The sequence below is a fragment of the Choloepus didactylus genome, chromosome 27 (assembly GCF_015220235.1).
Source record: "Choloepus didactylus isolate mChoDid1 chromosome 27, mChoDid1.pri, whole genome shotgun sequence".
Lineage (NCBI taxonomy): Eukaryota > Metazoa > Chordata > Mammalia > Pilosa > Megalonychidae > Choloepus > Choloepus didactylus.
In genome coordinates this window covers 24,581,157-24,596,379 of record NC_051333.1, presented here as the reverse complement: position 1 = coordinate 24,596,379, position 15,223 = coordinate 24,581,157, and the positions used below count along the sequence as shown (strand labels likewise).

Genomic DNA, 15,223 nt, shown 5'->3' with positions numbered 1-15,223 from the left:
TTGGTATTGGAGAAGGGTTCCTGCACATGGAGAGCCTTTGACAGTTTAAAAAGCGATGTTGTCTTTCCCATGATCCCATTTGCCTGTTATAAAACCTTGGGAAGTGAGTAAGATGGTTGATATCAGTCCATTTTGAGATAAAGGAACTGAGGCTTCAATAGGTGACTAAGTTGCCCAAGATCCCACTGAGGCCAGAGGAAGTACTGGTCTTGGATGCACATTAGTGGGACTTTGGGGGTCACTCTTGTCAAATTACTTAAGTCTAGTTGGGGAAATAACCTACCTGACACAGGAGAAGAGACTGAAGAGTATGTCATCTCTTATAGACGTTAAGAAAAGAGAAGACTCTGTAAATAAATTTTGGTGTAACCTGCTGGTCCCCAACCAACGAGTAACAGACTTGCCATGTTTCTGGATCCGCAGTGCCTCCATCACCCCCACCTACCCACGCCAGGCCTCTGAAATGCTCTCTTTCTGAAGTGTGCTGCATATTTCCACTCTCCGGAAAATGTGTTTGTGATGTCCCCACTCTTTTCCTCCTTGGTGCTGCCCATGCCGACGGTTTTCCTCCCTCCATCCACTGCACAAATGGAGGAGCTGGCCTCTCACTGTCAGCATCCAGCCCAGCAACACTGTGCTTGGGGATTTCAAAAGCCACCTGCCCGCTAGTATTGGCTTCTGGAATCAGGCTTCTCAGCTGTGTGAGCTTGTGTGACTTAACCTTTCTGAGCCTCAGTTTCCTCATTTTTAGTGTGGGAATAATAATAACCCTTTCCATCTAAGGTTGGTGTGCCGGTTTGAATGTATTGTGTCCCCCAAATGCCATTGTCTTTGTAGTCTTCTGGGGCAGACGTTTGGTGCTGGTTGGATTTGCTTGGAATGTGCCCCACCCAGCTGTGGGAGATGATTCTGATGAGATGTTCCCATGGAGGTGTGGCCCCGCCCATTCGGGGTGGGCCTTGATCGGTGGAGCCATATAAATGAGCTGACTCGGGGGTAGAAAACGGAGTGCAGCTGGGAGTGATGTTTTGAAGAGGAGCAAGCTTGCTAGAGAGGGGTGTCCTGGGAGAAAGCCATTTTGAGGCCAGAGCTTTGGAGTAGACGCCAGCTGCCTTCCTAGCTAGCAGAGGTTTTCCGGACACCATTGGCCATCCTCCGGTGAAGGTACCTGATTGCTGGTGTGTTACCTTGGACGCTTTGTGGCCTTAAGACTGTAACTATGTAGTGAAATAAACCCCTATTTTATAAAAGCCTATTGTATTAGTTAGGGTTCTCCTTGGAAACAGAATCAATGAGAGATGTCTCTTATTATCAAATTGTAAAAGTGACTCACGCAACTGCGGGAGTGCACGAGTCCAAATTCTGCAGAGCTGTCAACAAGCTGTCAACTCCAAGGAAGACATCCGACGAACTCCTCGGGAAACGAACCGACAGCTTTGACGAACTCCTCAGGAAACGAACCAGCAACTTTGACGAACTCCTCAGGAAACGAACCGACAACTTTGACGAACTCCTCAGGAAAAGCTTCACTGAGCAGCTGAAGAAGAAGTGAAGGTTTCTCTAACCATCCGGCTTATAAGCCTCCAACTGATCACCCGGACCAAATCCAGCCAATTGCATTCTCTCACTGTGGAAGCACGCCCCTTGATGAGTCATCAGTCAGCTGCAGTCAATTGACTGATGATCCGACAAACCAGCCCGTTGGTTTATTAACCAGCCTCAAATAGCCTCACAGCAATCGTCAGGCCAGTGCCCGCTTGACCAGACAGCTAGGCCACCTAGCCAAGTTGACACATGAACCCAACCATCACACCTATCCATCTCTGGTGTTTTGCATTCTGCAGCATTGGCAAACTAGAACAGTTGGGTAAGGCTAAAGTGAGATAATGATTGTAAAGTACCTTGCATGGTCTTGACACATGGTAAGCACCCAAGAAATATTGTACTAATGGTGAGGAAGATGATGATGGTGGTGATGAGTTATATGAGGAAGATGAGGATGGTGGCAGTGCTATGGTGATGAGACTGTTGATGATGATGAAAATGATGGTGGTGGTGATTGATGGTTATTGGTTTTTTTTAATTTATTTATTAAGCGCTTATTCTGCCTGACATGTACATGGTCTTAACAAACACCCCATGTGAGGTTCTAATTCCATCCCAGCACCTATTTGCCTGGCTTTTTATGTGTGGGCAGAGAGTGACCAGGAGCCCATACCATAAGTCTTCTCCACCCTGTGAAGATGGCCAGCAGAACCCGCTGTAGATGTTTTGTCTTTGCTTTTGGTATGCTTTGGCTTTGCCTACAGTTTCGACCTAGACTGCAAAAGTCATCATGGGTTGGGGAGACCTCTTTGCCCATGAGAATTTTGCAAACTCTTCCAAAATTTCCAAGGAAAGAACATTTTTAATTTTTCTCTTTCTTCTTTCAGTTCCTCCAACTCTCATCCCATCAGTATAGAAGCTGTCCGGGCTACACAGGACCTTGTTCATCCTATTCACCAGAGAGGCAACGAGGGCCTTGACTTTGGCCAACCTTCCAAAGTTTGGGAAGTTTGGGAGTTTGACCGTACTCTTCAGCTTGCCTCTTCTGGTTGTGCAGTCACCATGCCCACAGCCAGATTTGAATATCATATTGTCATTAATAAATTCAGCAAGGATTTAACTATTTCTGACCCTGTCTTATAGCATTGACTACACATCACTCAAAATGGAACAGGTCAACCATGCTGCCCTCCTGTTTTTCTGTTAATCATCTGGCAAATATACCACTGAGTATCTTGCCCACCTTGGTAATGTTTGTGACGTAATTTGTTTGGCTGCCCAAATGTCACCAGCGTTGATTGTAAGAGATGAAAAAAATGTACTTGCTCAGCATAGCAAGCTCCAGGCCAAAATGTAAGCATGAAATCTCTGGTTTATTTTTGTAATAATGTTTACAGCTGTTTAATGACCCTGAAAAGGTTCAGTAGTCTGGTGTTCTGTATTTCAGAACAGGAGTGTATTATGCTTATAACAACCTTAGTTAAACAGTTTGAGCTACAACAATTGGAAAAAATAGTATTTAATGAAAAGCCTTTGTATTCTAGGTGCAATTGTCTTAGCTACTGCTTACCCTAAGGGTAAGAAAGCAAGATAGGGCATGGGGAGGGGCCAGGAGTCTTTGGGCACCCAGAAAAAGGGTCTCCCCACTACGAGAACTGCGTGGTACGAGATTATTTTGTGTAAAGTCCGCAATGTTGTTTGGAGCCTCCCTTTCTGTGAACCCAGGTACCTCACTTTGGTCCAGAAACTGGGAGCTGTGGGAGTGCTCCAAGGTTCCCAAGGCAGCACTTTTACCCACGTTGATAAAAAAGAGAATATTTAGTTGTGCTTGGCTAGACAACAATATTTGATTTTAAAACATCCAGTTGAAATGGTTATTTTGAAAGTCATTTTATTTCTCAACTCTTCTTTTTCATGGTATAAGGATAAGACTCTTTCATGCAACTTACTGGCAAGATCTATATATTTTGGACTATTCATAAGATTACTTTTTTTTTCTGTGCTAGCAAAATGAAACTGTGTTTTGTGTAAAATTTATTTAGACTCATAGCAGCTGGCATTTCTGGTGTCCTGATAGTTTTAAATTTCATTTCGAGTGAAAGATACAATTAGGTTCTCTATTGGAAGAGTTAAGTGAAAACTTTTGTCATTGATATCACAGGAAATAGTCTTGAAAGCAAAAATGCAAAATCAAAATAACCATTAACACCATCAAAGGCTGCTGAATGGCTCACCGTAACCTGCAATGATGGGAATGATGAGACAGAATGTATTTTGATAATCTGTGCATCCAATGGTGGGTTTCATTTGCTGAGAATACCCTTGTCGTGAAATGTGAAATTGCACTGCTCAAGAAGAAAGCCTCTGGTGTTCAGAAACTCCCACCCAGGATCCCTTCCTGAGTTCAGAGGCATTTCCACAATGACACGGTGGCCGAGACCCAGGCCAGGCTTGTTCTTTGTCAGTATTGACTGCCGTTGAATGCCAGCCTGGGCTCCTCCCGCCCCCAGAGTGTTTCCGTGTTGGACTGATGATGCCGCAGGTGTGACGTTTCACGGTGGCCTTCCACTGTCCAACCCTGCTAAGGAGATCAGGCTGACTTTCCACAGTTCGGTAAACGAAGCATTCGGTGGTTCATTTCATCAGTCAATCAATCTTTATTGATCTTCCTTTCATGCTTTGAACTGGGGCCATAAGCTACAGGCCAGGGGCAAGCTGCTTTCCTTTTTAGTAGTTGGTTTTCTTGCTTTCTGGTGTGCTAAGGGTTTGTTTTGCTACGTAGGTGAGAGGGTTAGATGAATGGTTGCATAGGTTACTCCAACGGTCCTGGCTGCCCGATGGCTGTAAACCCCAGGTCCTGTCCCACCTTCTGCTGGTTCCCGAGTGTTTGATGAAGTGTGGACACCAGGTACTAGGGTGACGGCTGAGTGAAGGGTGGTTTGGGCACATCAGCTAAAGTGCTCGGCACAGATATCAGCATGTCTGTCCTGTAGGGACACGGATTGGGAAGCCTAGGATAGGTGTCCCCTCCAGGGTTGTTGATGACATTTGCTATGGGGCCTTTGAGGGAGCAGTGTGGTTCCAGAGGGAAGGTATTCTCTCCTTGTACTTGTTCCCTGGAGACCTGGGTGAAACGGGTAACGGCACCTTCCAGCAGCACGGCAGAGCTCCCAGCTGTGGTAGGACCCAGTCTCTTTACAGAAGGATAAATGACCCCTTAGTTCCCCAGTGTATGCTTTTGCCTATGTTTCTAGAGTGTCGCCAGTGAGGGAGTCCCTGCCCCTCTCTCAGTGCAGACGCACGGGATGCCTATGCACATACATGCACGCTCACACGTGCACACACATACACATTCAAGTCACAGGCACACGTAGGCATACATGCACACAAACATGCAGAAACACATGTGCATGCATGCCCATGCAGACATGCCTGTATACCACAGCTGCACGTCCTTTCTGCTTTCTCTCTGGATGCAGCCTTTCAGGGTCTTTTCATTGCATTCCTGTTATTTGTGGCCTTGCCTGCACTGTGCCCCTTTGGGCTCCCAGGCCCTTGAGGGTAGGCGCATGGAAGGTCCCTGGCAAATGCTGACTGAATGGCCGAGATACAGGGTAAATGAATCCTAGATGGGTGAAGCGTCAGGTCTGGAGAAATTGGGGCCGACCCAGGTTTTGTGAGTTCCAGACTGGGCCCGAGGCCAGCTCATCCTGCCTCGCTGCTTTGGCCCAGAGACAGCACACCAATTACCCCAGGCTCTTTCGAAGAACTCCTGCTCCCCTTTCTTGCTCTGAATCAAGTGACAGGCACTGGTGATGAATGACCCGTCGCCATGGCCTCGGCTGCATCTGCTTGTGGAATCATGGGACGTCGGGTCTCACAGAGGACTCTGAGATGGTCACCTGGTATAGCCCTTTCTCATTTACATGCCCTAAGGTGCAGAGGTTTGTAATCCCCGGAGTGACTGCTGGCAGACTGGCCAACTCTGCTAAACCCTGAGTTTGCCCATGGACCCCATGATGGGCAGTCAGGTCCTGAAGGCGATGGGTACTGTCTCCATCAGCAGTGGGCTAAGCCTGGGATGGTCTCTTGGGCACATGCAGAGAAAGACCTGGTGATGGGGATGACTTTCTCTTGGTGACTTCTAGGCCTTCAGGTCCAGGGTGGGAACTGGGGACCATTCTGACCCTGAGAAACTCTGATTATGGACGTTCTTGCTCTTGTGCAAAAGCTGAGGTTGGGTCACATGAGGTTGGGTTGAGGATGGGTTTCCTACAGGGCTTGGATTCCCCGATAGGCTGGACTATAGGGCAATAATCTGTTTGTCAGTTCCTCCATTCAGTCAGTACATAACTGCACATCCAGTGAGCCAGCACTGCTCTAGGCCCTGGGGCTTCACCCAGGACCAAGGTAGACAAAATTACTACTGTCGTGGAAAAGAAGCATGTCCGCAAAAGAGTCAACAGCAGGACGTTGGTGTAGTGGTGAGCGTTATGAAAAAGGAAGTAAGGGGATGGGATAGAGAGGGTCTACGGGCATGAACTTCAGTCAAGGTGGGCAGGGAGTGTCTTTTTGAGATGGTGGTGTGTGAGCTGAGACCTGGATCATGAGAAGGAGCCAACTGTGCAAAGAGCTAGGGCAGCAGATTCTAGCACATTTTGTCTCCCCTCAGCTGAGGCCTTAGCAAAGGCATATGAAGACCAGTTGCTTAAAGGGGTTTAAGAAGCTTTGTCAATTTGAAGAAAAATAAAATAACACCATAAAGGAATTCCATGCCCAAATCAAGCTTGAAAACTCCCCATATTCATCATTTGACAAGTTGAGCTGTTAGTTGCCCAGCATGAACCGGGGAGAGGAGGAAAGATCAAATGGATGGTCTTCAACTTGGTGCCCCTCATCCAACCTGATTCCTAGTCTTGGCACGTTACATGTTCTGCCTCGTCTCCCTCCTGCTGAAGTTGCATCAGCTCATCAACAGCAACCTGAAATAGCCCATCTTCTCTATTCATGTCTTCAGAGCTGGCCGATTGGGCAGCCTTTGGAAAGGGGCCAACCATGTCGGTTCTGGACTTTTCAAACTCCCTCCGCGCTATTGGTTGGAATTCGGAGCATTCCCGTGTGGCTTCTAGGTCATGATCTGTGTTTGCTCAGGAGAGGAGCCAGCACAGCTCATGGGGTTTGGGAGGTAGAGAAAGGATTCTGGACAGGCCCTGGGGGCCATTAGTCCCTACCTGAAGGATTCCGGGATTTCTGCTCCAGCAAATCCTGTACACTGGGCCAGCTGCTGCTTGCTGGACAGTGGGTGCTGTGAATGCTGGGACCAGCTGGTCTTGTCCATTTCGTGTCTTCAGGGCCAAGGACAGGCCTGGCACATGGAGGGAACTCAACAGCTCTGTTGAATGAAAGCAAGACTCTCCATGAGAAACTACTCCTTTCTGGAGGCCGCCTTTCACTGAACGTGAGCATGCACAGCTGTGTGTATGTTCGTGTGTGTAATCACATGTACACAGTAGTTCCTGTCATTGTTCATAGACACAGTTATCCCTGCTGCACAGTGGCAATCCGTCTCCTGCTTGGAAACAAACATCTATGTCTCTTTTCTTCCCCTCCCCTGCAAGATGGAATTGCAGTCCCTCTTCTCTTGCCAAGGAAGTCAGCTCTCCCGCTGGAGACTTTCCATGTCGTGCATCGTCCGCCTGGTGGAAGGCCCTGCAAGCTGCAGACCCAGCACAACCCCCTGCCCCGGGCCTGAGTGTCTTCCTCCACAGCTGAGCTCTGTCCCCACAAGCCCCCGGAGGGAATCATCTGGCCCAGGAACCAGTCGTGGCTGGGGCTGAACGCTGCTCCTGGACCACCTGACTGGGCAACATATCTCATCATGGGGATAAAAAGAGGATAGATGTGCAAAAATGGTTCCAATGGCAGGAAACAAATTTGGATGCCTTCAGGTGGAAGATGGATTTGGAAATAGAAAGACACAAGGCCTGGCTTCATTTTTCGAAGTTGAGCTTCCCATATGCTCTGAGGTGGGAGAAGGGGTGCCCTCCCCCCAAGAGTGGTCTGGAATTAGCTGTTCTTCATGAGCTGGAGAGAGGGCAGAGAGAACTATTAAAGACAATTATGCAGACCAGCTTTGAGTGTTAGTGTTTAACAAACAGCTTTGAGTTCTAATTTCCTGCAAAACACATACTGCAGGTACAATTTGTACTCATTACTGTATATTGGGAAAGTTATTAAAAACACTCAGACTTCGTGAGACTTCCTATGGCATCATCCCCGGATTTTAATTGGTTTTTATCTAGTTCTATAAAAGATCTCTTTAAACCCAATCAGAGCTCCTGTCTTGGATATCTTGCCAGTTGAAGGACTAGGAGAGGCCATTGTATGGTGTAAGTTTTTCCCTCCACCAAAATTCGATCAGTCTCCTGATCAATTAAGATTCCATCACGAGATGATTTATACTTCTTTTGACAGGCACCATTACCAAATGACAAAATAACAGTGTTTCGTAACATAAGGGTTAAATCTTAATCTCAGAGGTTTGCAAAGCCGCTACTTGCAGTCTCCTTAAAATTTAATATACCTCGTTAATGCTTCCTTGCAAACACTGAAGGATTTTTATGATTATAATCATGTGTTACAGCACCTAGTACTGTTTCTAAGCAGCATACTAATCAGCTTAATGAGATATTACTGCACTTTTTGTTGACTAAAGCAAAATCCCTTTTATTGTTCTAAAGCCTGTCCTTTACTTTATTTTTTCCCCAAATATTATCTTGTTTTATTATGTACCAGTAAATATCGTGCCATTGGGGTTTTTTGGTTTTTCTTTTTTTCCTGGCCAAATCATAAAATGATCTCTTTCGTCTCAGACTGGTGACTGTACTGAACATGGTAAATGGAAAGAAAAGTTCAAAGTGAGAATCTCCTTAGCCTTGCAAATAAAGCCATTCTGCTCTAAGACAGTCTTTGAACTGAACCAACAGGTACAGTTGCTACAAGGGGGTCGGGGGATAGAAAAAGTTAAACACATAGACCCGCGATTTGTCATTAGGAGTTGAAAAGTGGTAAAACATTAATAATTTAAATGTGAATGAATAATTGCCATCTGTAAATAGAAAATACCAGGAAGACGATCTATCGCCAAAACAAATTGGAGGAGCAGTGCCCTATTGCATAATTGGCATTTAATAATTCATTTTTTTATTATTGTTTTTGGCTCTAATTCCTCAGCATGATTATGTGCAGGTAAGGCACAAAATGCAAATGCCCCACCAGCCGACGCTGCTGATTCCTCGTGTGCCGGGTGCCTGGCCCAGGTCTGAACTCTCGCTCTTTGTTTCCAGGGATGGAGGAAGCGAGTCTGTGCCTTGGCGTGTCCTCGGCGGCCCCGGAAGCTGAGCCCCACCTGAGCGGCCCCGTCCTCAATGGCCAGTATGCCATGAGTCAGAAGTTGCACCAGATCACCTCCCAGCTCAGCCATGCCTTCCCCGAGCTGCACCCGCGGCCCAACCCCGAGGAGAAGACGCCCGCACCCCTGGACGAGAAGGCGCACGTGCCCATGAGCGGCCAGCCCATGGGCGGGCAGATGGCGCTGCTGGCCAACCAGATGGGCCGCGACGTTGACACCAGCCTCAACGGGCGGGTGGACCTGCAGCAATTCCTCAACGGGCAGAACCTGGGCATCATGTCCCAGATGAGCGATATCGAGGACGATGCCCGCAAAAACCGCAAGTACCCGTGCCCGCTCTGCGGCAAGCGTTTCCGCTTCAACAGCATCCTCTCTCTGCACATGCGCACGCACACCGGCGAGAAGCCCTTCAAGTGCCCCTACTGTGACCACCGGGCGGCTCAGAAGGGCAACCTCAAGATCCACCTGCGCACCCACAAGCTGGGCAACCTGGGGAAGGGGCGCGGGCGGGTACGCGAGGAGAACCGCCTGCTGCACGAGCTGGAGGAGAGGGCCATCCTGCGGGACAAGCAGATGAAGAGCAGCCTGCTGCAGCCCCGGCCCGACCTGAAGCCCCTGCCACACGCCCAGCAGGCCCCGCTCGCCACCTGCAGCCTGGCCCTGCCTGCCAACCCCGGCCTGCCTGACGTTGCCAACCCGGTGCCCTCGCCCAAGCCGGCCAGCCTGCAGGAGGACGTGGTGGCCCCGGCGGCCGGCTTCCGCTGCACCTTCTGCAAGGGCAAGTTCAAGAAGCGCGAGGAGCTGGACCGCCACATCCGCATCCTGCACAAGCCCTACAAGTGCACGCTGTGCGACTTCGCCGCCTCGCAGGAGGAGGAGCTCATCAGCCACGTGGAGAAGGCCCACATCACCGCCGAGTCAGCCCAGGGCCAGGGCCCCAACGGTGGTGGGGAGCAGGCAGCCAACGAGTTCCGTTGCGAGGTGTGCGGCCAGGTGTTTAGCCAGGCGTGGTTCCTGAAGGGCCACATGCGGAAGCACAAAGACTCCTTCGAGCACTGCTGCCAGATCTGCGGCCGGCGCTTCAAGGAGCCCTGGTTCCTTAAGAACCACATGAAGGTCCACCTCAACAAGCTGTCTGTGAAGAACAAGTCCCCCGGTGACCCCGAGGTGCCCACGCCCATGGGCAGCATGTCCCAGGAGGCCCATGCCAACCTGTACTCTAGGTACCTCTCCTGCCTGCAGGGGGGCTTTGTGGCCCCGGACAAAGCCAACCTGAGCGAGCCTGGCCAGCTCTATGGCAAAGGGGAGCTGCCCCTGAAGGAGGAGGTCCTCGGGAAGCTGCTGTCCCCCATCTCCAGCATGGCTCACGGCATCCCCGAGGGTGACAAGCACTCCCTCCTGGGGTGCCTCAACCTGGTGCCGCCGCTCAAATCCAGCTGCATCGAGCGGTTGCAGGCGGCTGCCAAAGCTGCCGAGATGGACCCCGTGAGCAGCTACCAGGCTTGGCAGCTCATGGCCAGGGGCATGGCCATGGAACATGGCCTCTTGTCTAAAGAGCATCAGCTACAGCGCAACCACGAGGACACTCTGGCAAACGCCGGAGTGATGTTTGATAAGGAGAAGCGGGAGTACGTGTTAGTGGGAGCAGATGGCTCCAAACAGAAAATTCCTGCTGAGTTGGTTCACAGCACTAAAGTGGGCAATCAGAGAGACCTGCCAAGTAAGCTCGACCCTTTAGAAGGCAGCCGGGATTTTCTGTCGCACGGGCTGAACCAGGCGCTCGAGTACAACCTGCAGGGGCCTGGGAGCGCGAAGGAGAAGCCCACCGAGTGCCCCGACTGCGGCCGGGTGTTCCGCACCTACCACCAGGTGGTCGTGCACTCCCGCGTGCACAAGCGGGACCGCAAGGCCGACGAGGACGGGCTGCACGCGTGCCTGGACGAGCGGCGCGGCTCGGGCAGCGACCAGGAGTCCCAGTCGGTGAGCCGCTCCACCACGCCCGGGTCCTCCAACGTGACGGAGGAGAGCGGGCTCGGAGGCGGCCTCTCCCAGACCGGGAGCGCCCAGGAGGACAGCCCGCACCCCTCCTCGCCGTCCTCCTCAGGTAGGTTGTCGAGGAAGATGGTGGCACCCTCCCCACCAGCGGGGGAGGAGCGGCTCTCAGGGGCCCTCGGCCGGGGCCAGTGGCTCTTCCATGTCAGTTCGGAGGCCATCGTGGTCTGGTGGAAGAGGAGGGTGGGCTGGACGCCGGGCCGGGCCATCCTTTCCTTGGGGCCCCTTTGCCTCAAGGGCAGGATGCCATTTAAACTCTTTGGCCTTGCCATAAACAGTAGCTACTAGGATAGTCAGTCGACCCTCCTTCCATGGAGTGGGGACAGCTGGGTGGCTCCTTTTTCAATGGGATGTTACCTGCCCTTCCCCGTTTCATGCCCTGCCCCCGCCCCCCAATCCCTCGTCTCTGGAGCCCTGGAGTTGGCGTTTGGCTCCATCCATGGAGGTGGATATGTGAGTTGAGACCCTCGCCGTCTTTCCCCGTAAATATATTCCCGTACTTGTCTCATGTGGGTGCCCCAGGCCCCTTTCCCAGACCAAACCTGTCTCCTGTCCCCTGCCAAAATGACATCTTACCTGAAGAACCACCCCGCTTTGTCTGATGGTGTAGAAAAGCACAGAGGTTTGATACACAGATGCATGGCCGTGTGTCTTAAACTGTACTGTTTGCGCGGGTAATACAGCTTTGGGGTCTAAAATAGCAAAGCAGAGAAATCTGTCATCAAAATGTCTGTGAAATGTTGAAGCTTCCTGGCCCAGTTTGAAAAAACACTAGTCTCCGACAGCTAAATTAAAATCGCTGCCTAACAGCAGGTAGCATGTTGCCTTCATCCATATTTGCAAAGCCCCTTCCTAATGGATAGTAAATTGAAAGTTATATCTCTGGCCCTTTATAAAGAAAGCACCTCGCTAATACTGTAATCATTCCACAGCCTAACAGAGGAAATCATGCCATGACAAATACCCTGTTACTAACGGCAACATTGATTTCTGCAATCAGCCATTAAGTCTAGAAAATGAAGGACAGTTTGAGGCACCTCAAGGCACTGCGTTCCCCACTGCTAAAGATGTGGCAGCAGGCTGTTGAGGGCTGGGTTTTTGTTTTTTGTTTTTTTTTTTAAATTAAAGTTTTTCCTTCTCTCTTTTTTTCCTTCTCAGTTTTGATAGCTATTTTAGTATTGGAGACAGTTCATTGCTACAGTTACTAAGTATATGCCAGTTTAGTTTTGTTGTTATTGTCACGCTTCAGTATACCATTCTGCTAGGACAAAATTAGTAGAAAAAGAAAGCACGAGTCTGCTGGCTTATTACACACCAGTAAAGAATTGTTGAGACACGAAAATCTCAACTGCACATTCCAGAGATTCCGATAGCACTTAAAGCTGCTGCTTAAATACCCATGAAACACACTGTCTACTCCCAGAGTCCTAGACTCGTGTGTGGTTTCTTACTGGCGAGATGCCTTGGGAGAGTCTAACCAGGAACGTGGGTACCACGTAGGGCTTAAGTCACGCTACCAGGCGTGAGTACTGCACGGAACATACCCACAGAGATGCAAGGGATGGGTTTTCAGGCTCCACCCCTGCTAGTGGGAGCTCCCTGAGGATGGGTCTCTGCACCTCCCCCGAGGCAGCAAAATGCCAGGCGTCCCGCTGCCAGGAGGGACTGTTTCTGGGCTCCCTTGAAAGGGTCCCCTCTTCTGGGGTGTGCAGTCTCACTTTCGGGAGCAGAAAGCAGAGAGCAGACTGGCTGTCCTAAGTTTCTGGAGTGACGTGGAGTTCACATCGACAGATTTCCATCCCTCTCCCAGACCTGCTGAAATGAAAAGGTCTCAGCAGAATATTCTGGCACCAAATGTTCGACTTCATTAATGACGTGTTTGCCGTGTTTTTCTCACCTTCTGGCCAAGTGATAGCCCTGCGCTATTCCTATCTCTGTTGCTTTCATAACTCTGATTTCTCTGTTGAAAAAATCCGTTTGCTGAACAGAACCAGCCGTGCTTATGCCTCAAAAGAGAATTATACTTGAGTTGCAGCTCTCTTCTCACTTTTTGTTGTCCTCCTTGAAGTATTTTACAACTGTGAATATACTGAGTCCTTCATTCCTGGTTGAGTCCTTTGTTTTCTTCATATTCAAATTAGACCCTTTCATAATTTTGTGGCTAAGTTGGAAAATTGATGGCATCCCAATAGGCATCCCAAATCAGCTACACATTTGGAGCATTCAGGTTTTCTTGGGCTTGGGACTCTTAACCAAATCTAGTCAGTCTCCCTTCTTCTTTCTAGCAAGTATGACTTTAATATGAAGTGTGCTTAAAATAAGCATTTAAATAAAAACCTGGACAGAAAAGGTATTTTATTATAACCTGTTAGAGAGAAACCTGCAAGATGAAGGTGAGAAAAAAAAATTAAGCCCTTAAGTAAAGAAAGAAGTACTTATTAAGGCTTCTATTAAGAAATAACTGCAAAACACAGTTTTGCAAATTTCTTAGACTCTGTTAACAATGTCGCAAAACTTAATTTGCATCACTTGATTCTTTTTTTGTTGAAAACTGGGTCAGTAGGGCCTGAGAAACTATTTTTTTCAGATCTTAACCAATGAATTCTTCTTTATAAATCGCTGCTCTTAACATGATAGTAGTTTTGAATTCATCATAAAAAAACCTTTTTGCAGAGAGCCTCTTAGAACAGATCTCCAGAAGAAGGCTTACAATGAGTGGCAGAGTCGTCCTTTGTTATCTGATGTAATTCTTTGCAAAGGAGGATTGGGAACGGAGTGGCTGTTTAAAAGTGTCTTGCTCAGACCGAGACGAAGAAGGGGTCAAGTTTGCAATCAAACAGTTATTGCCGAGATGGGCGACTGTCACTGGCGAGGCTAATGTGGGATGCAGCTGTTTGTTATGTGAGCAAAAGAATGTTTGAATCAGTGCACATGTGAAAATGATTCCAGTGAACCAGAAAATGTGTTTGTTCTTTGGCTCTCCAAACTGCTGAGAACCAAGCTTAAGATCAACTGCGAAAACTAGGACCTCTGACAAATTGAGAGGTCATATTTTCTAACAGAAAGTGGACAAAACTAGTCACACAGATCATTTCCCCATCTTTTCCTTGTGTTGGATTTTTGTTGTGGTTGTTGATTTGACTTACCCGTAATTTCACACCACGGTAGATGTCCGTTCTGCCTCTGTGTAAAATGCAAAGGGAAACTATTTGGAAAGCAGCGGCTTCTAAATTTTGCTGTTTTATGACAGTTAGAAAGCAGGGCGGGCGTTTTGATGCTTCCCTGCTTCTGGCTTGCGTGCAAATGCTCCGATGGAATTAATCTCTGCATCTTGCCCTAAAACCTCCTCTAAGACTGGGCTGGAGTCCTATCCGTACTCGGAGTCAGAGAACGACCGAAGTTCGGTTTCTTCGGGTTTTGCTTTGGAAATCACGCTCAGAATAATTAAAACTTAATGTACTAAGAAACAATACTGTTCATTATATCCAACAGGGCAGTTACCTTCTGCATTCCCCATAATTTTGGAATGGAGATAATTGAAGTCTTGATGGTGGGAAAGGGGTAATTGAATGCGTTGACCCTCCGTTCATTAAATAAAGTTACTTGATCAATGGAAGGCCAGGGAGAGATGCACAGATGAAAATATTGTTCATCCCTACTGCCTCTGGTGTAATATTTTGAGATGGCCGAGGATTATTTGATCAGCTGGCCTGGAAGACTTGTGGGGGTCTTCCTTTGTTGCTTGAGCTGCATTCCTGAGATGCTGGGTCTCCGCCCTGGGTCGGGCCCATTGACCACCGCATCAAAGGCCTTTATCCGGGACTCCCTTGCATTTCCATCGGGTGTATAGTGATATGATAGATTTGCTTTCTTTGCCATCTCTTTTTCTCATGAAGCTCTCCCTCCCTGCCCCCATTCACGATAACCGCTGCCTGCCCCACACAAACAAATCCAGGCACCCAAAAGAAGAAAGGGGGGAGAAAAGAAGAAAAATTTTAAGTCTGAGGATTAAGATCTTCAAAAAAAATTTTTTTTTGCTCGTGCATTCCAATTGTTCTTAAAATATTTGGCAATGTCAATTAGTAACTGAGCAGAGTTAGCTGATGAACACAATTTTCCAGTAGACTGAGCACCCTATTGTTGCCGCGCGAACAGCAGATTTCTGAGGTCATTATCATTCGCTGGTTGCTTGGCCCAGCTGCTTCCTGCTGCAAA

The 15,223-nt window shown here is 48.7% G+C and overlaps 1 protein-coding gene across 14 annotated transcripts in view; it reads left to right on the top strand.

The window, feature by feature from the left end:
* ZNF536 (zinc finger protein 536) overlaps nucleotides 1–15,223 on the top strand; it is a 435,117-nt gene that overhangs the window by 201,040 nt on the left and 218,854 nt on the right. For 11 of the 14 annotated variants that reach the window (XM_037820159.1, XM_037820158.1, XM_037820155.1 and 8 more), the window contains one exon: nucleotides 8,892–11,060. In XM_037820159.1, coding sequence (XP_037676087.1) covers nucleotides 8,894–11,060 — 2,167 coding nt within the window. In that variant the 5' untranslated portion in view covers nucleotides 8,892–8,893. Of the gene's footprint in view, nucleotides 1–2,432; nucleotides 2,899–7,898; nucleotides 7,935–8,417; nucleotides 8,532–8,891; nucleotides 11,061–15,223 lie in introns of those variants that run through there. The other 3 variants (XM_037820163.1, XM_037820164.1, XM_037820166.1) reach the window with 3 other exon arrangements.